We start from the raw sequence: 25,058 nt of genomic DNA, 5'->3' as shown, positions 1-25,058 counted from the left end.
GGAGGAGATATCAATGAGTTTCGAAATATTCACTGAAAAAAGGTTTTAGTTATAATAACCAAGGCTTGGTGAAATAGCTTCAACTAAAGGGTTTAGTGATTATGACGAAATAATTTGGTTAACAAATTTGGTTAACATTAACCAAATATTTTGTCATAATCACTAAACCCTTTAGTTGAAGCTATTTCATCAAGCCTTGGTTATTATAACCAAAACCTTTTTTCAGTGTTCCTCTCTTTTAAAGGGTACCGCGACCTTGTTCAGCCTTGTGTTAATCAGGGAATGTTAAACAAACGTGATCGCGATATTTCTCATCGTGACGATTTAACCCGTTGATACCAGCACCGCCGCCGCCGTGCGTCGCCGCCGCCGTCGTCGTCACACATCGACGCAGAAGTGATCGACGGTAGCCGGCCGGCTGCCTGGTGCCCGGACCCTTTCGACTGTTGTAAAGCCGGTACTTTGACGAACTCGCCGCGCCGGCCGGCGATTTGCAAATCGGCGCGTAGAGGAGAAGCGAAGCTAAAGCGTCGCTCTCCACGCGAGGGAATCGCGGAGGCGAGCGCGCGACCAGGGGGAGAGGAAGAGTTCGTACACGAGGAACGGTGGGGTATGGCGAGTCGCGCCGGGTGCGACGGTCGGGAGTGCGGGTTCGTGAAAGGGCGGCAGAGGGGAACGGCACTCGCGGTTGACGGCGGCGGCGGCGGTGGTGGCGGCAGCAGCGACGGCGACGGCGACGGCGACGGCGACGGCAGTGGCAGAAAGGGTTGGGAGCGGGGAATATCGAGGGAGGAGGAACGCGCAGGGGGGCATTCGTTGGCGGCGGGTGTAGGTATACGTTCGGCCCCTACGACGCGAGTGCGTAAGATACTACGGGAGAGAACACCGAGACTGAGAAAGACGTCGCGGCATAAACGCGCGAAGGAGGGAGACAGCGTGGTAGCGGAGAGGATAGAGGGAGAGAGAGAAAGAGAGAAAGAGGGAGAGGGAAGAAGAAAGAAGAAGAAGAGAGGAGGAGGCCTCCACCTCGGACATATATGCGGTGAGAATTCGCGCCTCCTGTCTCAGTGCTTGACAGGCCGGCAAGCTCTTAAGATCCATCACGGGGTTCTACCAATCCGTCATCCGAGCCGCTGCCCACACCATCACGCATGACGATCGTCCACCACAATTGTTCTCCACGGGATCTCGTCGAATTTCGATGATCGGCGTCCTTGAACGAGGGTGAAAAGCGCGAGAGACTGGTACCCGCAGTAGTAATAACCCGGTGGTGTCAGCCAACTCAGAATACCGGAAGTGGACAGGAAGAAAGAGAACGAGAAAATCACGCGAGTACGAGCGAGGGAAGACAGGACCGGGTTGATCCTGCCGACGAAGGTCGAGGTAACCAGTTCGGATTTGGCGCTATGACGTCCGGAGCGCGTCTGATAGAGAACAGGCTCTGTCACTGAGCAGTACACGCGTCTCGGAGCAAGTGCAGATTGGCGCTAAAGGCTGAAGGTCACGAGAATGCAGCCGGCCGCATGATTGCCCGGGACACTTCGAACGAAGTCTCGCCGAGTGCCTTGTGATTCTCTCTCTCTCGCGGTGATTGGTGTGCGTGAGAACGGTTTTGGTGAACCCCATAAAGTGGAGCGGACTGCTCGGAAAACACACTGACGATCCTCTCTTTCTCCCCCTCCCTCCCCCTCTCTCTTTCTCTTTCTTTCTCTCTCTCTTTTTCGGCCTAATCGCATCTTCCGCGTAATCGAGGAGACTCGAGTTTTCCACTCGGAGTTAATAAATTCGTGACGTATAGGAAGGAAGAAAGCGAAACTGGATCGTGCGGATCGCGATCGTGATCGAGGCCGGTCGCCCAGTTCCGGCGGAATACCGACTTCAGGGCACGATAAGGGGACCGAGCGGCTACTGGAGGTGGAGAACGTATGGTTGCGTAAGTTCAGGAAGAAGCTGGCGTTGCGAGATAAACGACGAAGAAAGAGACTTTCCTCGCGGATGAGACCGGAGCTACGCGAAAAGAAGTAGAAGAAGAGAAAGCACTGAGAGAAGAACACTGAAGAAGAAAGAAAAGGTTTTCTACAATCCTCAGGGAGACTATCCAACGAAAGGGGAGAAGTAATAGGGACGGAAAGGGAAGATACTAGTGTAGAAATTATTAGGTATATCAACGAAGTCTATTAAGGGAAATTAAGAAAAATTCTAAAATCTTGTCTGGAGGGAAGACAAGAGGTTGGCGGGAACGACGATGCCATTGATCATCTGATCGTTTCCTTTCCGCGACGAAGGCCGATCGTAGAGCTCGGATCCGACCAAGGGCGACCTTGAACAAGATGGTCACGAGGGCGCTGCTACTACTCTCGCTGGTCCTCCTCGGTGCCTTCGACGCGCCCGGCATCGAGAGAGCCCACGTCCGGCACTTGGCGATGGCCGGTAACGCCTGCAACGCCTGCAGGATGCACGAGGAGATTCGCGCGCTCAGTTTAGAAGCGATCAAGGAGCAGATCCTGAACAAGCTCGGCCTGAAGCAGGCGCCGAACATGACCGGCCGGGCGCTGCCGAGGATCCCGCCGATCTCGAAGCTGATGGACATGTACGGGATGCAGGCCGACCAGCCGCAGCCTCTCGAGCCCGGTATCACGCACCACGAGGAGATCGACGAGTACGCCGCGAAGACGGAGAGTGTCTTTGCCTTGGCGCAGCCTCGTAAGTTTCGTCTTCCTTCCGGTTTCTTTTTTCTGCATACAAGGTGCCGCCTCACGGGGGGAGAGAGGGAGGAACTGGGACAGATAGAACTCGTGTATCACTTTATTTTGTAACATTTCTTGTAACATTTCTTGTAACATTTTTGTTATCATTTCCGAGATGTAGCTTGTCTCAGTTCCGTGAGGACGCTCTGTATCGTTAAATTTGATAATTTTTTTTAGAGATTCTGTGCACTTTTTTGTATGTTTTATATGTTTTATATGCTGACTAATATATTTTATCTTATTGACTATATATTGATTGCGCAATAATAACCGCGCGTGGCTCCGATTGCCTCTCTCACTATTCCCTATTTGATTTATTCAGGAGAGCCTATACTTAGTTTATTATTTTATATGCTTATTAGAAATTTATTCTTATTTATTTCTATGAGAAAAATATTAGCACGGATTTGATTCTCTATAGTTGTGATTTTTCTACCGAGTTTAATAAAAGTTTAAAGACCTAAACTTGTTGAAAACGACTTTACTTTAATATTTTAAATAGTCTATGTTTTATTAGAAATTTTAGATATTTCCATCAGTCTATTAATATTAAAGAATAAAAAATACTAATTTAATTATACATCTTTTGAACTTTTATGACATATAACTTTAAAAAATAAGCTTCGAAATTAAATGTCGAAACACTTAAGTTTTGAAATTCGTGGAAAGTAGATATCATTATGCACGATATTTAATTAATTATTCTCTCGCAATGCAAAGCGCATGGTATTGAAAATCTTTCGCAATCAATTATCAAACGCATGGCAACGTGCTGTGTCGCGTTTCCTCTTTTTTTTTGCGAGATGTTTAGTCTGATGCACGACTGCAAAAACTCGTTGTGCATATCTTAATAAAAGGTAGCGTTATCCCAAAGATCATGCCACACAGTCAGGCGCCACGGTTCGCACAGAATTAATTACCGCGAGTGGTAATATTTCATACATGACATCGATCATGTTTTCCTTGGTAACGTCAAAATAAATTAACCTCAGCGACTCGGCGATCCGTCCGGCATGACTCTCGTGCATATACACGCTCTTACATTGTGCATACACTGAATTGCATCGTATCATCGCCGTTGATGAGGATCTTAGGTAACTTAAGTAGCGTCGAAGTAACAATTATATAACTGGCTCTCACATCCTACATCCGTGGCTGTTAACTCGACGATTTATCCGATGAGTACCGTATAACTGCATCGCCAGCTGTATGCATATCCCTTTATTTATGTTTTTTTAAATTAAAAAAAATATATATATATATAATACGTACATCGGAGAAAATAGTATAAATCTGTGTGATAAATGAGCGAAATAATATAGAACTCCAAAGAAAATGTTCGACCTTCTTTATTCTTACGACAAGTGGAGTTCAACTTTAGCCATCCTCATTTCTGAAATACTCTTTATCTTACACACATACTAAAGATGTTTAGAACTCATAGATTCTGGATCTTGAGATTTCTTTTTTCCCAGCCTCTGCTGGGCAATTGCTCGTTGCGGGAATTGAATTGGGCGAGACTACCGTTGCTTAAACTTAAAAAATAACACGCGACGATAAATATTCCAACAATTAATCCTGGCACTGTGTCCGCATAAGTTGCAAAACTATATGCCTGCAGTCGCCAATCATTGCCAGAATGAGAGGAATAAGAGAGCGCGGTTGTCCGATAACGCAAGGTACACAGTATAACAATAAAATTGACAGTAACTGACGTGATTTATTATCGATTGCTTCTAAGGTGCACTAGAAATTAAAAACCAAAGACGACGACCGAAGATCAAGGAGGTCGTCAAGGATATCGCGTTCTGTTTTCGGGGACACCCTGTATGCGTTCCGTATGCATAATATACACTTGTTAAGGAGCAGAAGGAGCTCCAAACGGTCCGCCGCCGCACGAGTCCCTCGGGCGAAACTGTCTTCGAGCCACTTGCCGCTAAGCACGTAATAGTGGCGGTAGAACCGCAACCTGTTATTAAGGCCCCCGTGTTCGCGAAAAGAGAGAGAGAGAGAGGGGGGGAGGAGAGAGAAAGAGAAAAAGAAAGAGAGAGAGAGAGAGAGAGAAACGAAAAAAGAAAAAAAAAGAGAGAGAAAGGGGAAGAAACAAAATAAGATCAACGACCTGCTTAGGAACTCGGATCGGCGAGGGAGACCGATCGTGGTCTCGCTAACCGCGAGACTGGCGTGCTTTCTTTCTTGGGCGAATCTGAATTTTTATAAGCGTAATATGCCCCGAGCACACGACGGGCGAGTTCACCGACGCGACACCGCACCGGCCGCATTGTGGGCGATTATCGCGCGATTATGGACACTGGCATTCCGATAAAGCGTCGACTTATTATTATCTATATCGCGTCAATTATAGCTTTATTTTCCATTGCGCTGCAACCGGGATACGTGAGATTCGAGATCGACCTGCAGCGGACTCGCGTAATATCGCTGTCCGCATCGGACAGATAACTAATTACGAATGCCCGAAGGCTCGCTCGTAACGACGATGAGGCATCGCTCGCTCATTTTCTGCGCGAAAGATAAGGAGAAGCGAATAAATTTGTTATTCTTTCTTTGTTTTTATTACACATAGATAATTGCATTATAAGGCGTGAAAATATCCACAGCATTTTGCACTTGAAATTGAATAAAAAAAACTTATAAAGATAGGTTGCAAAAAATTTTTCTTGAAATATATTTTTATGATTGAAGTAGAATTCTTTATCAAAGAATAAATGCCCCCTTAAAAAAGAAAGAAAATGGAGAAAGAAGAGGTTTGCAAGATATTTGATTTAATTTGTTCGTCTCGAAAAAAATGTGGCCGCTGTATACTATTCATAGATCGCACTCACTTATAACTAGCTTCTACACGTTCCTTTATTACAAGTCACCGCATCTTCCATTGTACATGTTGAAGCACGGCGGTCGACGTCGCGCGATTTGCTTCCTAAACTGATCTTCCCGCAGTCTTGCAACAGTCGAAAATAAGTGTGCAGTATATTTAGCATTGCGCAGATAACAAAACGGCGAAGCGCGAACGAGAGTTGAAAAGTTATATACGCCCACTGTCCAGCAATATCGGTGAGATTAATAGCCGGAACAACAATTTAGTGAAAAAAATAAAAAAAAAGAAATACGCGTACGTATATTTCTTGCGATAATAATGCGGCGCTCTTAACGTACGGTGCGTGAGTATACCATGCGTAACACGCGCGACCTGCACTCGAAAGCGCTAGGTCTTGGTATCAGTCGCTACCAAGCTGCCGCTGTCGTCAGAAGCACTTGGAATAGAATTTGAAATAGAAAATAGCGTCGAAAGTGTGCCGAAAGAAAGAATGGCTAACTGGTATCGCATTCGCGACACGGGTTATCGGGAACGACCTCTTGTCTCTCCGCCCGATCATCTTGGTCCCCCGTTGCGGGGAACAATTTTTTGAAAATCCGTTACGATTTTTCTCCCGCGTGTATTTCCGCTCTTGCCTTTCTTACATTCATCTCCGTTACTTAGCGAAAAATCTTCGTCCGGTTTTGGGACGATGACGTTGATGCATGTGTAAAATCTATTTTTATATCTTCCTTTATTTATCTCCTCCATTTCTTATTCCCTTTTCACTTTTTCTTATTTCTTCTTTTATTTAGATCTACTTTTATCTCTTCTCTTTATTTTTGAAATAAATTAAAGTTTTATTATATCCTTTAATTTATGTAAGAACGTCAAATAACGTGCTTGATTGATATTAATTATACGCGCGATATCAAAATAATCAAATATATGACAGTAATTTGGAGAAGATTAAGAAGCATTTTATTCCGATTGTTTTGCTTTCGATAACTAGATAGGATTTCTGCTGGATCAAATCGCTATCTACATCTTACTTCATCAATTTTTTTTATTTGCAATTCACTTACATGTGTGTAATTTCATTTATAGTATTCTAATCCTCGACTATTGTTATAATGCGCTTGCATATTAGTTAATATATATGTCGCAGGGATTTCGTATAATTCATTTTCTTGCAAAATTCCTAGGGAATTCACAAAAAAACCGGGATATTGTGAAATGAATAAAAATTATTAATATAAATATAAATATAATTTATAATATGTTTATAAATATAAATCAATAAAAATTTTAACTCACAGTTTCACTGATAGGACCTAGGATTTTGCAAAATCACTAGTCAGATTATGTAATTTTTATTCATTCCGCAATATCCCGGTTTTTATGGATTGGCTTCTCTAGGAACTTTGCAAAACAAAAAAAAACAAATTATATGAAATCTCTGCAATGCATATACATACCTATATGCCTATATACATATCTATATAGGCATATAGGTATGTACCTATATGCCTATATAGGTACATACCTATATACCTATATAGGTATATACATACCTATATACCTATATACATACCTATATGCATTGCATCCGTTGCACTTGCTAATCATTTGTTTTATTGAATTTTCTTTTCACTTAATCTTTTCCTTCTCTTATCTTTACTACTTTTCGACCGCTCCTTATCCGCAACGCATTTTTTTCACTATGTTATTTATTTTTCTTATCGTTGCAACGTGATTCTTTTTCTTATTTTGTTCTCGAGAACGCATAAACAGCCGAAAGAAAGAGGTTTCTTTTACATTATCATTTTCTATTAATGTCCTCTCCAATTCTTCCTTCATTCCTGGATCATTCTCAATCGCATTCTTCTTTCTTACATGTCTATCGCAATTTTTCTATGATTTTTCATGTGTCGTTCTCTCTGTATCTTGATATATGTCTTCTTTGGCGAAACGACCAGTGGTTTCTTGCCCGATGTCCTCGAGAGATCGGCCGATCTCTCGATTGCCTCTTGTTGCATGAGCAGCTTGTAAGTACACGGGCATACGCGGACATATGTATGTACATACATATATATGTCATAAATGTAGTACGTGAAGCGTGATAAGTCATCGCTCACCGATGACCAACGCGAATCAGCGCTTTAAGGCAGTTTAAGGAGTTGGTTCGTAATAGTTTGAGAAGCTTCTTCTAAGATCTCTTCTGAGAAAAATTATCATTAATTGTAGAGACAATTATTTTTAATTTACAACATTTTTTATTCCCTGTTTTGCAATTTTGATCGAAACTTAACTTGAATTTTAATTTAAAGCCCATCATAATCATTTAAATAAATTATTATACAAAAAGTCATGAAATACGAAAAACTTTGACTAATAAAAAAACCGTAAATTCAAAACCTAAATTTAAAAAAAGTCTGTGACAGAAAAAATATCCAAAGTCCTTTTAAATCCTACAATATGCAAGTTTTTCAGAATCTATTAACAACTTTCGATATGAAAACTCCATACGACACAGATCACATAGTTTTTAAAAGTTCATTATGATAAAGACTTGGTGCGTCTCTTTGGAGTCACCGCCGCATCGCTCACTGACTAAAATTATCCCTGCAGGAAATATAGCGCGCAGCGTCGGTCCGATAGTCGCTGCAGACGCGATTGATTAACTGCCGTTTAAATGTTTTTCCCGCAATGTATCGCTGGCGCATGTTTAAACAATATATGCGATACCAATTAAAGATACGGAACCAATCAAGTGCATAAAAATTCAACGACAAGTACATCGCCCCGTGCAGATAAAGTTGATAAACTTCAATGTCATAATTAGCAACAACGGAGCCACTTTTAGAGGGGGAAAAAAAAAGGATTGTCGCATAACTCCAAATTGAGATGTATTACATTTCGCGCATCTAGGTGCGGGGAGATGAGGAAACTTTCAAATCGCACTAGATGTATTAGCATTGTCGCAGTTTAACCGTAAAAAGCGCGAATGAGTCAATATATTAAGGGCAAAACATGAAAGGTCAAATTTGATCTTTCCCAAATGTGTAATAATGATTAATTATAAAGAGTCCGAATTATTTTTCAATATTTTAATAGAAAACAGTTTCTTCCAATATTTCCAATTAACAATATATTCTCGAGAAGAGAGAAGAAGAAACGCAGATCAATTCGCAAATTCGAGATGAAGACCCATCAATCATCTCCGTCTAGTGCTCCGTAGAATTAAGTACGGACATTAAGTATAGGCCTGTCGAATACCTAGACGCGAGAGATCACCAAGACTCGTAAATGCATACGTGTGCGAACGACGAACCGGCCTCGATCGCCGCAACAAAGGTCACGGCCGGTGCACAAGCCTAGGTCAGGCCCCATCGCGTTAAAGCTGTCTGTAGGTGACTGGTGGCAGTTAGGACCATATTCTGTTGGGAGTCTAGTCCATGACTTAGCGCCCGGAGCTACTCTAGGACCGGCAATTTACTCTAGGCCAACTCGAAATTCACAGAGGGGGAGAGACAATCGCTATAAAGGAAGATTATAGAATTAAATTTTATTGAAACGTTTTTACACGAATTGTAATCGAGTTGGTCAATACATATATATTTTGTACGATTGAGTCGCGCGATGAATTTTTTCTCCATATTTTATATAAACAAATTAACGATTTCTAACGCTTAATACATATTGTCGATGTATTGCTTCCCAAAAAAAATAATCGTCGCAGAAGGATAAGATTATTAATTTCAGTAAAATATATAATATCAGTTGTAGATCCTTCTTCCGTTGTTAATTTTGATGAGTAGTAAATTTTGTAATTCGTTTATAAAAAGCAATTCCATCACGCGTGTATTGCATAATTATGAAAAAGATAGTACGTATCTAATTTATTATATTTATACGTTGGAATTCTCCATCAATTTTTCACGTGGACTCAAAGTCAAACTTGTAGCTTCTTATCGTAATTATCGCATAGATAATAGCGATATACATATATATGTGATAGAATGCTTATATTAGTACGTCGGGTTTATTGATGTTATTGTGTTTTCTATTCTTATTGTTACTTATGTTTGAGTATAGCAACTCGCAATTCGATAATTAATCGGGAGCGTGACCCCTCGCCGTAATTAAGAACTACTAAATACATCGTTGCAGGCGATAATTAAAACGTTTTTTTTTTTACATTTTTCTTCCTCGCATGCTTTTACGTGACATGCGCGCTATCGCGGAACGTTCCCGCGAATTGTACTGACTACTGCGTTACATCGACGCAATGTAATCATCTCTCTCTTTTTCGGCGCGCAATATTTTATTTTGTATCTTTTTATTGCAAACTGTATATGTACGATGACTCACTTAATATGATATATTCGATATCTTTCGATAAATTACAATCTTCTTGATTAACCCAATCCGTTAAATTCGCATATATATGTTTCTTTAATATATCAGAATAAAAAAAATACTGTGATAACTTGTTTGTGATTTCTGTGAATCACGTGTAACAAATATATTTGACATATAGGTAACGGAAATGAAAGTACTTAATCATGAAATTATAGGACCTTGTGTGTCTTTAATTAAATGCACATCCTTAGAAACGGAACCGAATCCAAGGGAATCTTACGATAGGCAGAGGATTGTATTTATTATTTTATAGTCAAATCTCGTCCATTAATAGTTTAGGTAACTTTTACGTGATATCTTTGGTGTTTCGTGATTACTCCTTGTCATTCCCTCCTCTTCACCTCGCAAATCGTGAGTATCAACCTCCCGCTGTTCCCCTTCAGCTGCCGTTCTATACGTTGCGCTTAGATCAACCTGTTCGGACAAAATTAGCAAATCTGCAACAGATATATATCCGCGATGAATAATGATAGCCCAGATAGTGCCACTGCGGTCAGCATACTCGCAGACAGGCGCCGTGTCTTCGACGGTTCTCATTCGCTTCGCGCCTCGCCGCGCCGGTCTCTTTCGCTCGGAACATCGATACCGATCTCGCACGGATCCCGATTTCTCGGAAATAGAATTACTCGACGTTAGTTTTTAGGACTGGTATATAATTTTTTGATGGTTTTGGATTTTGACGTTTACGAACGAAGCACGAAGACGATTTTTATGCTGTTTCGACGATTAGAGCAAAGTGTATTTTTTAATCTACAGCAAAATTGAATTTACAAAATTGTATTCACAAAAATTTCTATTTAGAGAAATTATGCTGGTCTTTTGTTTTCTATATAATTCGTTTGAATAAAATAATCCTGTTCTGCGACGTTTCTGCCGTCACTTTTCAAAAATTTGTGATCAATTTAACGATTTTGACGAGAATTTAATGGATTTGTCAAAGCCGATAAATCAACGTCGATGAGAAGCGCTATTAGGAACGATCCGAGCAATTCTATGAGTAATTCTTGCAGAGAAAACCAGTCGTGCTCCTGACTCTATGCAAGCGAGTATTAAAAGTACAAATATCACCGTCGCACGGTGAATGCATTTTAAGGGCTACTGCTGTTACATAAAGTATATATGTCGCGCATGAACGCTCGTATATAATGTCAGATTGGATTTAATTACCAGGAACCGTATCAGAAATATTGTTGTTAGGATTTATGTTAGTGTTAGTGGATAATGTGCAACGCGGTCATCGAGCCTGCGATCTAAAATGTGACTAAATCACTTTACATCAGTTTTGTAAAAAACAATTGGGATATGTGAGTCGAATCTTCACTTAGCTGATCTTCACTTATGTATATATCGATACATTGAGTATTTGAAAAGTGAGTACCAAAAATTATAGAGCGATGTGTGTTTAAATCTTTAATTTAAATCTTTATTTTAATCTTTAAATGCATCGCGATGCAAATCTGCAGTGGTTATAATACCGACTGATACGGATTGATTTAAACATCATATTATTGATAACATCGAAGGTTGCTTTAATTATTCATTTATTATTCATTATTTTTCATATCGCGATTAATTTATATTGAAAACGTTTTTTTTACTTTGAATAAAAAAAAGCATTTGTGTGCAGTAAAATGCCTCATTCTGATTTTCGGCAACAATTGAAATTCTCACGTACGATTTTCTCTGAGAACTTCTCCTGTCCATTATTCAGATCAGACAGATTTACCTCGAGCAAGAAGACAATCAGGGTACAAGAAGAAGAGGCGTTTCTAATTCTTTTCTTTTTTCCCCCCCTGGCGCGCTAGTAGCCCTCCGTCCCCCGCCCCCGCCCCCTTGCCCCTTCGTGAGAAGGGGCGCGGGCGCATAAACGCACGCGATGCCGCAAGGCGCATAAGGCAGGCCCTTTCGAGGGAAAAAATAAAAGCGAAAGAAGTAGCGGGAATCGGACAAGGGGGCGAAAGGAGAGAACGGGTGACGGGGCGAAGGGGAGAGAGGGGGAACGAGTACGCGTGACCCAAATGTGAATTTTATCGAGTTACGCTGTTATACTGTCGAAGTGCAGTCGCAATTGCGGGCCGCCTGCGTCACGCGATGCAGATTACTCGGAGACGGCAGTTTTTACGTCCGGTCTCGCCCCGGCCGCGGCCGGTGGGCCCCCCGGAAGGTGATCCCACGGTGAAGCGTGTTTTACGGGGTGTGTTGCGAGCGAGCGAGCGCACCACCGGAAAAAAACGATAAGTGCTTTGTAGATAGGTAGGCATCGCGGCACCGACTCCCCCCCCCCCCCCCCCCCCCCCCCCCCCCCCCCCGGTGGCGAATACGCCCCACGTATGCGCGAGGAATTAGAATTATTATCGATTCGCGATTCTCGGTAATCACTTTAAGGGAGAGTTGTCTCATTTAAAGCGATTCTTGCGAATTCTTTTTCGTGCTTATTAGATCTGAATAACGTCCCGGAATTTCTTGATCGATATTAGGCTGTTCGCACTCGAGATACAACATTAAAATGAATGAAAAGAATCTTTCTTGATATCTTTTGATTTAAACATATAAAGTAAAAAAGAATCGAAGCGTTTTCTACTCTTTACGAATGTGGCTATCTTTTTCAGGAGAATACACGAAATACAGATATAGCGCGGGTATCAGCTTTCGTAGATCAGATTTCGAGACTTCCAACGTGCCAGTAATTAAGTCTCTGTCAAGCAGAGCCGCGGTACATTGTGGGAGACTACACGGAGAGTTTACACGTTGCGTCTCTATCGAACGCGTATGCGTTCTCCACGCGACAAAATCCGCGAAGGGTCGTTCACCCCCGCGCCCTACGGGGCTCGCAGGAGGGCTCATTAGTGCAATTAGGTATTCCCAAGTCGAAGTTAGAGGGCACGTTATCGAGCGGCTTTAGGCGCAACGAGACGGCACAGAGGAGGGCGGGAGGGTGGGATGCGACGGGACGTAGATACGACATTGCGTTACAACATTAATTTCGGGGGTTCAACGCTCCTGGCGGGCGGATGAGTGTGCGTACACAGACGTTTTCGTGTAGAGACACACGCAAAGCCCTCTCCACCCTCTCTCTCTCTCTCTCTCTCTCTCAACGCTGCCCCCGGTTGTTTAGTCGGGTTCGGATGTGTGTAGGCCGACGTCTCTCGTTTGCGAAAACCCGTTCCTTTCGGCGCTTCGAGCGCGAACGATCCCGTCGCGAGATTAAATCAACTGAAGGGCAGAAATGCCGCTGAGTCGCGCTGATGAATTAGTCAGATTTAGCGCTGTTATAATTCTTACGCTTGATACGTGCATTTTCTCTAATATTTTTCATAGCAAAAATAGCATCCGCCACGTGGATATATCCATCTTGGATGCAGATTTATGTATCTGCGATCGAGATGGTTAATTCAGAACTCGATTTTCGGTGAGAATTCTCGGATCTGCTCTTGAGGGATCGCATTTTTTGGTTCTGTCTCAAGGCCGGAGACGGAGTCTACGCCGCCACTTTTGCATCCTCACGCGACACACCGCGCTTTCCACCGATCCCTCTTCGTTCCTTCCTGTTGCTCGTCTTCGTGCTTGAAGGTCGGACAAGGGGGAGGCACCAGGCACCGTAACGAGCCACCACGTCGACATCGGGCCGGAAAAAACGGAAAGAAAGACCGTTAGGGCGGGAAAGATGGTGGGCTTATTTTCGTCCAGACGAGGCTACAGACCGTCTGGCGCGAGAGATTTCGGACTATATTTAAAGTCCGCGAGCGGCAGAAAAGAAAAAACGCTCCCCGCCAAAAAATCACGAGCCGCGCGAAGATGACGCGCGTCTTCGCCCGTAATGTCATATAATTTTTTGGCGCTCCCGTTGACGCGGAAGGATTTTTCCTTTATTCTCGAGCCTTTGATGCAGAAAGTGGCTGAAGCTTAGCGTCTGATGTGTATCCAGAAAAAAAAACTAGAGCGAGATTGAATTCACGTTTCGGGAATCAAAGATCTTTCCAATGGAATAATCGTTTTATTTATTAGGAAAAAGGATTAATTAATTGGTCATACACAGACACTCTTCGTCTCGCTAATAACCGTAACTTCTTAAAAACAATTTCTTCTGCTTTTCATGGCACGTCTACGTTTGACAGTCTCCCGCGGTGTCTAGCGAATTTGGTTAATCGTCACTTTTTCCCAGGCGCACGCATACGAAACGCACGTGAGACGAAACGCGACGCGGATTTCCACAAGCCGGTGTTCTCTCGCGCGCAGACACAAATAAATGCGCGCCGTAAATGTGACAGTTGGCGGCGCGGGCAGTAGACACAGGGGTGGGAAAGGTAAACGACAAAAAGAAGGAAGCGCGCGGGGTGAAGACAATAAAGCCAAAGCATTAAGTACATCGTGCTACACAGCGCTTGAGATAAATATAGATTTTAGCGAACGGAGGTCACTCGCATTGCGCACACCGCAGAACAAACGTAGAAAGACTTTCTCGCCTGCGCGCTGCGCGCGAGATACACTTCGAAATTCGAGGGATGAATAAAATCAACGCGCTTGTTTCTCGTCGCTCGACAGCGACTCGCGGAATCGTAGTCCGCTAGCGAGAACAATATGTAACGTAAAGCGGAATAAAATTACAAAAAATATTTCAGACAAAATTAGACTGATTTGATTTGAAAAAAATATTAGTACATCATATCTCTATCAATCATTTGAGCGTTAATTATCCCCTGTGTGCCCTTTATAATATTTATTTCCGTCTCTGCTTTATTAAATCTCGTTCGAAAAGCTTGTTGCGAAAAGACGAAGTCTAATTGAATTTTCATTAATTGTGTGAGTACGATCGCTCGTCTATCAGTCCAGAGATATCTCTCCCTCGTTCCCTGTCTCTCTTTCTACGTAATGGTCGCTAAATGCGGAACCGCGATCGCGCTTTGTCGACGGAAGGCTGGTCGGTCGCGTCGTAGAAGCGCGTCGGAATAAGCGGGAAAATAAGACAGGAGTGCCCGTTCAAACGGGTGGAAATCATGGAAAACAACGATGATACCGCGGTGTCGTGGCCCTGCCTATAAATAAAGCGAAGAAATAATTGTGATACGGAACGATCTCTCCGCCGACCGCCACGGTGGTCCCCCTCCTCGTCTACCCGGGATACGCATCCCTGATGCACTTTTCGCCGCTATCGGCCGATTCTTTCGTTCTCTCTCTCTCTCTCTCTCTCTCTCTCTTTCTCGCTCTCCGAGCTACAGCCGTACGTGAGGGCGGCGACGACGTTTAAAAATATCGCATGGCAAATCGTCCATCGTCACGACACGGCCGCGTGTGCTGCCGTGCACTTTAGATGTTCAGCCTGTTTCACCGAAACAGCCCTATATGCTTAATAATTTGTCCCGCTGCTCGTTTGAGTATATCATTCGCACATTTTCTTGGGCGCAGAATGTGTAGAAATTTTTTAATAAATTACAATAATAACGTAAAATAATTCGATTTCGTTAGAAACATGACTGTGAAATATTTGAAACTTTACACTACACGGTAAAAAAAGAGAAATGTCAAATCAAGACTTATAAAGACTTTATTGCGTTAAATGAAGAAAACTTGCTTGGATGAAGTCACTTATATAGTTCAACCAAGAAAAAAAAGTTGAAATAAAAAGTTGAAATTCTTATAAGAAGATTTGATGAAGTTTTGATTTGACACTTCTTTTTTTCCGATGTAAGACTCATTATTGGGAATTTTTGCGGGCTCTGTGCAAATTATTTGCAAATTCCGTGCGAGATATTTTTCAAATTCTCGAGAAACGGTAGAATCGAGGAGAGCGAAAGAGCTCACGATAAAATTTGCGATAGCACAATCCAAGTGCAAGCGGCACCGAATTGTTTGACACTTTCCTGAATGAGATGCGATTGCACATTCTTTGGAAATACCCATTATGTAAATCATCGTTCGCGCATCAGCTCTTACTTTTCAACCCGATAAAACGATTCGTCAAATTATATTCGCGTCCCCCCCCAGGGTATAATACACGGGACGATTCCCGTTAGTAGACCGTCTACCCAGTCGGCGCGTGAGAGGTTTCGAACTGTCAAACTTTCTCTCGCCGAAACTTTTCAGCCGTTTTAAAACGCTCGAAGGGCGCGTTTTTGGTGGCGCGGCGCGGGCGGGACGCGGGCACGTCCGTAATCGTAAAGTTGACGTGATTAATAATAATTACTCCCCCGTAGGGGGAGTAGACGGCGTGACGGGTAGACGGTAGCATCAACGGGTAGATGTCTATGGGTACATGGGTAGATGCGAGAGTCCACGCGCGCGCGCGTCAGACGATCGTTGGCGGAGAACGGGACAGCTGACGGGTGACAGTGACAGTGACGGTGAATAAACGCGAGGCCGAGGGTAGAACGCGGCACAGGGGGGCGGGGGGCGGGGGGGGGGAGCGGGTGGGGGGATGGTAATCGAATTATTCGAGTGCTCGAAAACGGAGAGCCTGCGCGCCGCTCGAGCAAGGTTAATCGCGGCGCGTCCGTCGCGCGGTGCTCTCTCATAAAACGTTAACGAAAATAAACCGCCACACGTCTCGCGTGGCGTCACGCAAATCTCGCCGAATTTCCATGCAAAATTGAGGAAAGTCGTAGCTGCGCGTAGACCTTTCCTCCGCATCTCCTCCGTGCGTGGCGTATAATGAGAGACGCCGGCGACCGCGACGTTCCAACCAGAGTGCAGAGCTGGGGGGACTTTGCTGCTCTGCAGCATAAGCAAATAAACATTCCGCGAAGAATATTCCACGTTTGTGTCTCGTTCTACTCTTTTTCACATCAGCGTACTTCAGCCACAATTGTTTGATATTATTGGTTAGAAAATTACAAACGACAATGAATATAATGTGAAGAAATATGTGAAGCTATCGATGATTGGCAAATTTTTAGCAAACAGATGACACTTTATCTCAATAAACACCGAGCATCTGTTACATTACATCTATATTATAATTCTTCATTCAAATCGTACCGTATAGATAACGGTACGATTGTATATTCTAATTAATAGTATCAATAATATTAATAATATCAATACGGTACGATTGTATATAATATAACACGTATGTTATATTGCATTTATTGTTTCATATTATTAATTAGAAAATTACAAACGACAATTGATATTATGTGAAGAAATATATGAAGCTATCGGTGATTGGAAAATTTGTAGCAAATAGATGACACTAAAATTTTTGTAACTGTATTATAATAACGATGACTGATTTAATTTCAGCGTTAAGATGGTTAAGCGATTCATTTAATGCGTGACGATCAGAAGAATGGTTAATTAATTGTTAATGAATTAAGCATTAATGAAAAAATTGATTTCTTCCAAAATGATCTCAAGTTTTCTCGGTATGGTCATCTAAAATAATCCTCCGTGTCATCTTAAAGCGTTGTCAGCCAGGCAGGAAAACGCCGTCCGAGATTCATAAGCTTCATGGAAAACTTCTTACGCTGCAACCTGCGCGAGGAACCAGTCGAATACCAGGCCGGCTTAGAAGATACGCACAAAGTCGATCGCGGCGTCGGTATCGATACGCGGCGAGAGTCGCTGATTGATCGGGGAATCGATCGGATGAAAAACGTTGCTCGCGGTATAACGGTACGATTTGAGGTGGCTTTACCCTTCGTGGAAGCGGTCTCGCCGAGCGATGGCCTGGATAGAGTCTCCTGGCCCCTTGCCGTGTATATAAATCTGCCTCTCCTGCCGCTCCTCTTTCTTTTCTCCGTTTTTTCTTCTTCTTTCTCTCGCGTATTATCCGTGTCCCGCGTGTCGCTGATCGATCGATCGATCGACCCGTCCGTCCGTCCGCGGCCGGTCGCTCGCTCTTCGCGAGCGCACGGGATCCGGGGTCGAGTTTAACGTCGGTCATCAGGGTAAATGTCGGACGCACGTGCGTGCGTGAGCGCCGCCGATCGAGCGAGCGCCGCTGCATTCGATCGGCAAGAAATCCGAGCACGACTCTCCGCCGAGCTCTCTTCCTGATTTATTGCCGATCGCCCCCCCCCCCTCCTCTCCCCTCCGATCGCGAGAACAGCCGCGAGCAATAAGTACAAGCCCCTGCGCGGGCGTTTGTGAAGCGTTTTTGCGGGCGTATAGCAACTTGCCGTCCAGCGAGGAAGATTTTCTAAGTCGGTGGATCTTCTTATTTTGAAAACCGACCACGTTCGCGCGTCTTTAAGGTTTTGCCGGTTGTTCTGCGCGATCCCGATGATACGCGCATGAGTCGCGGTACCAGCTCGTCGCGATCTCGTAGAAGCCGGCCGTAATGAGCGACACGAGTGAAACGCGATATTGATAATAATAATTAATATACCGAGAAGCAAAGGTTTCGCAACTCCGTTCGCGGAGTGAGATAGATTAGCTGATTAGCTCATCCAGCTTCCCGTCTCTTTCTTCCTGATTGTTTTTCGTGTGAATTAAGCACGAATAAACAAGCCAGAGAAAGCTACAAGATGCAAATTTTTTTACTGATAATCGTATAACGCAGAAGACTCGCGGCATATAAATCAAATTCTTAAATTGTGAAAATTCTATTGTCAAATTCCATTTTCACAATTTACTCGTGTCTGTTTTATCTACACACGCTTGCAATCGGAGAAAGCGACCCGAAAGACTTCGCCTTGACTCCCTCGTGTCAACAATCATGCGTCGACTCGATCGCGAATGTTAGCTGCTGCGAATCGAGGCGTTTCTACCGGAGAGACGTGTGTCCGCGATGCCGTCCGCGTCGTCGTTTAAGCAAAAAGAACGGGGCACGGGATAATCATTCGTCGATTTGCCTTCCCTGTCGATGTGCTTACGCCGATAACGTAACATCGGAAATTTCATATCGTTAATAAAATTACAATTTTCAAGGAAACGCGCTTTACAACGCGCGCGCATTAAATTGCTGCCGGTGAGCCGGCAGAAAAAGAGGCGTACACGAGAGAGACGCGGGTTTCTCGTTCGATCGGTCGGGAGAGTGGCCGGCGGAGGAAGTATCGCAAAAGAGCTACTGCTCGCCGATAAACTTATTTTAAGCAGCCGCCTGTCGCACGGCCCGCGCGCGATCGCACGTGCAATGGTGCAATGCACGCCGGTACGAGATTATTACGCGTATAATTCATGGGCTCTTTCATTCACAAAAAGGCCAAATCACGCGGAAGATAACGAACGTTACGCGTGTCGTGCCGTTATACGGCCGATCGTAAGACAGTATCGCGTATACCGATTAGGACTTATATCCGCAATTCGTAGCACACTTTCTTCTAATACGCTCGCGCCTTATCGCCGACGCTTACACGGTTGAGCTATCGGTCAATTAGAAATAATTATTCGCCGTAACGCGGACATGCACGCATCGTCCACGCACTTGCGATCGCTCGCATATACAACACCGACGCAGCATGTTCTCGATAACGTAACGCTCGATCCGATCGATGGAATTGCCCGTAATTGCGTTAATCGCTCGATTAATGAAATAATAACGCAATGTTTTCAAATAGTCAACTTGGTATCCACTTTGCTCCAAATAGATCCGCGATATTATACGTAAATTATTATCGCGCTCATATATTCTATTCCGATAACCCCGCACCGAATGAAGCCTGATGAGGATGTTGTAGCATATATTGCTTCAGCATCTCTGGGATCAATGATACTTAATACTTTTTGCGGACGCAGACGCACTTTTTTAAAGCTTAAAAAGGCCGCGTGTACTCGCGCTATAACATAATGCAAAAATTTCGATTTCAAACTATATGGTAGTATTTTATGCACACGAAGTGTTTAGTGACGTAGACGTATCTCGCAACCAGTCTGGGATTTTAAACGGGCGAGATTTAAATATCTCGTTTTATAATCGCGTGCACGTAAGCAAAATTGTGTCTATATTAAAAAATTAAGCCGAATTCGTCACAAATATTACGTGTTTGCGTTGCAGTAAGCAGATATTTGTTTAATTTTATGTTTTTATTCATTCATGCTATCCAATATTTATACGTTAGATATCGCCAAGTAGCCAGGGAGTCATTAAGCAGTGCGACGATACTTTATCGAGCTGTATGCAACATCGTGCATCGTGCATGTACTTAGTATCGGCCAGCGAGAATATTTTCATTCATGGATAATAAATGATGCAATAAGCGAACGCTATATACTTTTCGAAAAAAAGAACGAAAAATCCGCGTTTACGTGCGTATACTGTTAAGGAAGAAACGACACATTATCGCTGTTTTGGTGCTTTTAACGCGCCGACGAGACTATATATCTGCTAATTGGAATTTTCCTACACAATTATCATACACCAATGCATTTATTGCTACGCAGCGTTAAATAATCGTGCTTGCAGCTGTTTCAGAATAACGTTATTAAAAATAACGATCAAATTCCGATCACGTTATGCAATCGACATTACTTTTAAGAACGTTTCTCTATTGAGCTTGTCTCCGTGTTAAATAACTCGCTAAGATTATATTCCCCACGTACTGACGTATGCGTAAACTTCATGTTTTTCAGATCAGAGGCTAAGGCACTCGAAGGGCAGCCTGGACGTGCTGTACTTCAAGTTCTCCGATAAGGTCGTCCAGCATCGCGTCACCAGGGCGGAGCTGTCTCTGTGGATATGGGGCGTGAATCAGGAAGTTACGGAGCTCGGCGAGCCGATGGATCTGGGCGGCCAGGACGCCGGTCCGGTGACGATCACGTTGCAGAGGATCCTTCGGGGCGCGACCGAGACGGGCGGGCCCCTGCTGGGTCCACCACTGACCACGAAACACCCTCGACCGTACGGACGGCGGGGCGGCTGGATCACGATCGAGCTCAGACGAATGGTGGCGGAGTGGTTCAAGCATCCGAGGGATAATCTCGGGGTCGCCCTGAAGATCACCGGGCCCGGCAGCAATCATCGCAGGAACTCGGCCCGGCTGGTCGAGACCAATCCCGGCGCGGAGTACGCCCCGTATCTCGAGGTGCAGATGCAGGAGCTCGATTCGCGAAGGGGCTCCAGGATCAAGAGGAACGTGGGACTCAATTGCGACGAGGCCAGCCAGGAGACCAGGTGTTGCCGGTACAAGCTCACGGTGGACTTTGAGAAATTCGGCTGGGATTGGATAATCGCACCTAAGAAGTGAGTGCACGATTCTTCCATTTCTTCCCTTTTTTTTTCCTCGTTAATTGGAGGATTTTTGATCGTGGAAAAGCGATTTACGTATAGACCAATTGAAAGTCACATCGTTTTAAGTTCTATTTCTACTTATTTGTTATTGCGAAGAGCATGAATCTCTGAAAATCTCGAAAAAATCAAATACGATTAGCGAAAATGATGATGGTAGGAATCCTTCTCGGGTGAGTCATATTGGCGCGATATATTTTATGCCTGTTTAATAGAATACTTCAAACGTGTGTACTTTTGCGAGAACATATTGCGACTCGCGAAATGATTAATGCACCGTCAGTCAAGCACGTACCCATAAAGATTTCTCCGGTGAAGGAAAATATTTTGAGCCAAACTGGGTTTCAATAAAGGAACTGCGGACTTTCTTGCTGGCACGTAGAACAGTTCTACATCAACAGCACTAAACTGTTACTTGCGCACGTTTGGTCTAAAAATACCTTTTATTATGTAATACCGATGTACATTTCGAGTTAATTTGCCACGACGATATTTAACCGTGAAGTTTATTGAAGAATACAAATGTGAAATTAATTACGCTTATTCTCATGATCTTTATACGAGATTCAAAATACGCAAGCACGCTTCGCCGAACATATGAGAAAAGTGTACACTGACTGATTTGGAGTACACTTCAACGAAAATAGAGCAAAAAATTTTAAACGTTAAATTTTTATTTATACCTATTATCATCGATATTTCTGTTTTTTTAAATGGATGGAGAGATGGATTTCATCAACGTTGATTACTTTGAATTTCACGGACAGACAATCTTAGCTGTTTTCTTTTAAAATTAATATTAAAACTCGGGAAATTAACATTGATGAGATGAATTTAATTTTGCGGGTCAGTATTAATTGACAGTGGAATTAACGATCGGTTCCCTGGATCTTTGTGTGCGCAGATACGATGCCAATTACTGTTCGGGTGACTGTCCGATGGCCTTTCTCCCGGCCTATCCGAACACGCATATCGTCAGCCTGGCGGAACCGCCGAACAACACCGGGCCGTGTTGCGCACCTAGGAAGCTGTCCGAAATTACGATGTTGTATTTCGACAACGAGTACCAGATCGTGTTCTCGCGGTTGCCGGGCATGGTCGTCGAGAAATGCGGGTGCTCATAGTCCACCTTCGCTTCTGGCCTAAACGAAAGCGACGTGGGCGACGCCGAGAGTTCCGCACGGATGCCGCGATGCTCTCCCTCTGATCAATCTCGACGATCATCGTCATTGTCCTCGTCAATCGTCGTCGATTGTCGTCGTCGTGTTCACGGCGATTCCTCATCCGATAGACTGAAAGTGCCTTGTTCGGAGAGTGATTGCGTGATATGCGGATCTCTTTGGAGCGCGCGGTGAAGGAAACACAAAAGTGTGCGCGGGGTAGACGGTGTGATGGTGATTCGCGAGAGAGTCCCCCCCCACGAAGACTGTGCTGGATGCCAAGGGAAGTCCAAAGTGGGACTCGCGCCGTGTCAGAGGCACCTCAACGGGGTGGTCCATGGTCCATGGCAAGGCGGATAGTTCCTAGAGTCACGGTATTATTTTTAAGACGCCGATACGTTTGCACTTGATCCACAAAAAATCCTGATTACGGCCTCGGAATTACGATTCCCTCCTTCAAAAAAAAAAAAAAAAAAAAAAAAATCGCGAATTTCTTATTCCTCTAAGTCAAGAAAGGTGGGTAGAATAAGGATATTTATAACGCCTGTGTAGTTATTGCGCAAGCGTTACGTTCACGGAACTCTAACCATGGTTTTGCCAACAAGCAGCGCAAAACTTTGTTGAACATTTTCATTATTGCGCCGCGGCGAGACTACGTAGATTAGGAAGGATACAACGTGGCCGTTTCGCGTCGCCTAATTGCGCTCGCGAGACGCGTAATTTTTATCTCTCCCATTTCTTTACGTCATATGCGAAATACAAAATGCGTTGTTGTCGAAACAAAGGTCGTCGATAATCAGTGGAAACGTGTTGGCCAACAGATCTCGGTGTACAGTAAAAATCGTTGTTTTTTTTCTAATGGTTTTTTTCCCTCTCCCCCTCGTCTTTCTACAATTATATTATATATTGAAACGTTTCATTATGATCGTTTTTTTTTTTTAGCGAATTGTGAGTGCATGTGCGAGAGAGCGTGTCGAATTATGTAAATAAGTCGTAAGCAGGCAAGAATGTGGTGTCGCTTCGCTGACACTCCCACGTCCTGGGAGAATCCGACGAGGATGTTACTCGTGTACTGGCGGAGAAATCCCTCAGCCCTCCTAGTTTTTTTTTTTTTTTTCTAACGCGAGTACGGCTCTAACTAAAGTAATAAATTGTAATTTGTAATTATAATGGCGCCAATATCCGGCTAATCGCGCTCGGAACTTTTTATATATCGCGGCAATTGGAAAGTTCATATTCACGCCCTCCCCCCACCCCTCGTCATTCGTCACGCAGAACGAGTGTCGAGCGTTTATTTCTAGATAAATAAACATTATTCGCGCGAACGAGATGCGCGACGCGCGCGCCTGATTTTCGTAGCTTTCTTCGTAACTTACGGTATTAATAGCTGATGCATTTCAGCGCGTCGGGTGACGCGCTTCGTCAAAGAAGGGACGGCGACTTTTTATTGGAACGCGCGTCCCTTCCTATTCCACGCGTTGTACAATCTTGAAAAGGAAAGAAAAGAAACAGATTGGACAAGCGTTCTTCTTTTTTTTTTTTTTTTTTAGACAAAATTATTCTAGGGGTATATATTCTCGACAAGCGCTCTTATTAGTTTTTATAGACTCATTAGGATCCGTCCCTGATCCTCGGGCATATACGCTAATTAATTACCACGGTGACAGAGAGGATCAGTGCCGCAATTGTGTATAGACGTGTCCCCCGACGCTTGAACAATTCCAAGTTAAATGTAGCGATTGAAACCAATATAATTTCGATCAATTCAGATCGCCGCGGTCGATCGACGCGGAAAACGACCGTTTAATAAATAGGGTGTGTACCATTTCTCTGAAACCTCCGGGTAACGTCGAGATTCTACCGGTTTCAATCCCTCGCGTTGTATAGCGATCTTCAAAATCCGGGAACATACTTGAAACTTCTCATGCTATCAGAGCTAACACTTAACTCCACGTTTTTCCCCCTCGGCTTCGAGTCAAGTGCACTGTAGCTACATTTTGTAAAATAGTATACGATGTACGATGGACTTGCGCGCACCGTCCCTAAACTTCATGTGATTGTAAAGGAAAAAAGTCACACGCAACACAACACACAAAACACACGCGCACACACACACATACGTACATACATACACATACACATGCACACATACGAGTTTATAAAGAAAACTTTGCGATTTTTATAAAGCGATCATTTAGAACGTAAGAGAAAGCTCCTTGAAAAAATCGATTCTTTTGTAATTCCCCCTTCCTCCCCTCCTGTCAAGCTGTCCTTGTCACTCCCTCCTTCCGGCCGTTCCTTTTCTCTCCTTCGTATCTATTACATTTTCCATTTTCAGTTTGTTTGTCTCAGTGTATCAATAATTAAAAAGATAAGGGATTTGCTTATCTTCCCCCCCCCCCCCGCTCCCCAGATAGCGAACGAGGACGGCAGAAAAATGCATACTTATATGTATAATGTGTACTTCCTAGGTAGGCACACAGCATAGATAGAAAAATATTTATTCCATGAAATAAATGGTTTTTCGATGAGCACGGAATAGCATTTCATTTTTCCTCCTCTACCACTATCAAATAATTTATTCAATTAGTTAATATTTAATATTTACAGTTATATATTTTGTAGTTATATATTTTTATTAGTTTATATTTACAGTTATATATTTTGTTGAAAAACAGAATAAGTCAAGTTTATCTGTCTATTAACGGCAAAGCGTTTAATGTCTGTGATAAAAAGTCTATCAAATCAGG

The 25,058-nt window shown here is 43.5% G+C and overlaps 1 protein-coding gene across 1 annotated transcript; it reads left to right on the top strand.

Annotated features, from left to right (window-relative positions):
• Positions 1-699: 699 nt before the first annotated feature.
• Positions 700-24,842, top strand: LOC139772557 (growth/differentiation factor 8). Its single transcript, XM_071706348.1, has 3 exons — positions 700-2,703; positions 20,494-21,103; positions 22,053-24,842. Exons 1-3 carry the CDS (start codon positions 2,331-2,333, stop codon positions 22,270-22,272), a joined length of 1,203 nt encoding a protein of 400 aa, XP_071562449.1. The 5' UTR covers positions 700-2,330; the 3' UTR covers positions 22,273-24,842.
• The last annotated feature ends 216 nt before the right edge of the window (positions 24,843-25,058 follow it).

This window comes from Temnothorax nylanderi, unplaced genomic scaffold, assembly GCF_030848795.1.
Source record: "Temnothorax nylanderi isolate EJ_2023f unplaced genomic scaffold, tnyl_v1.0 TNYL_tig0051_pilon, whole genome shotgun sequence".
In the NCBI taxonomy this organism is placed as follows: domain Eukaryota; kingdom Metazoa; phylum Arthropoda; class Insecta; order Hymenoptera; family Formicidae; genus Temnothorax; species Temnothorax nylanderi.
This window is presented reverse-complemented; position numbering and strand designations above follow the sequence as displayed.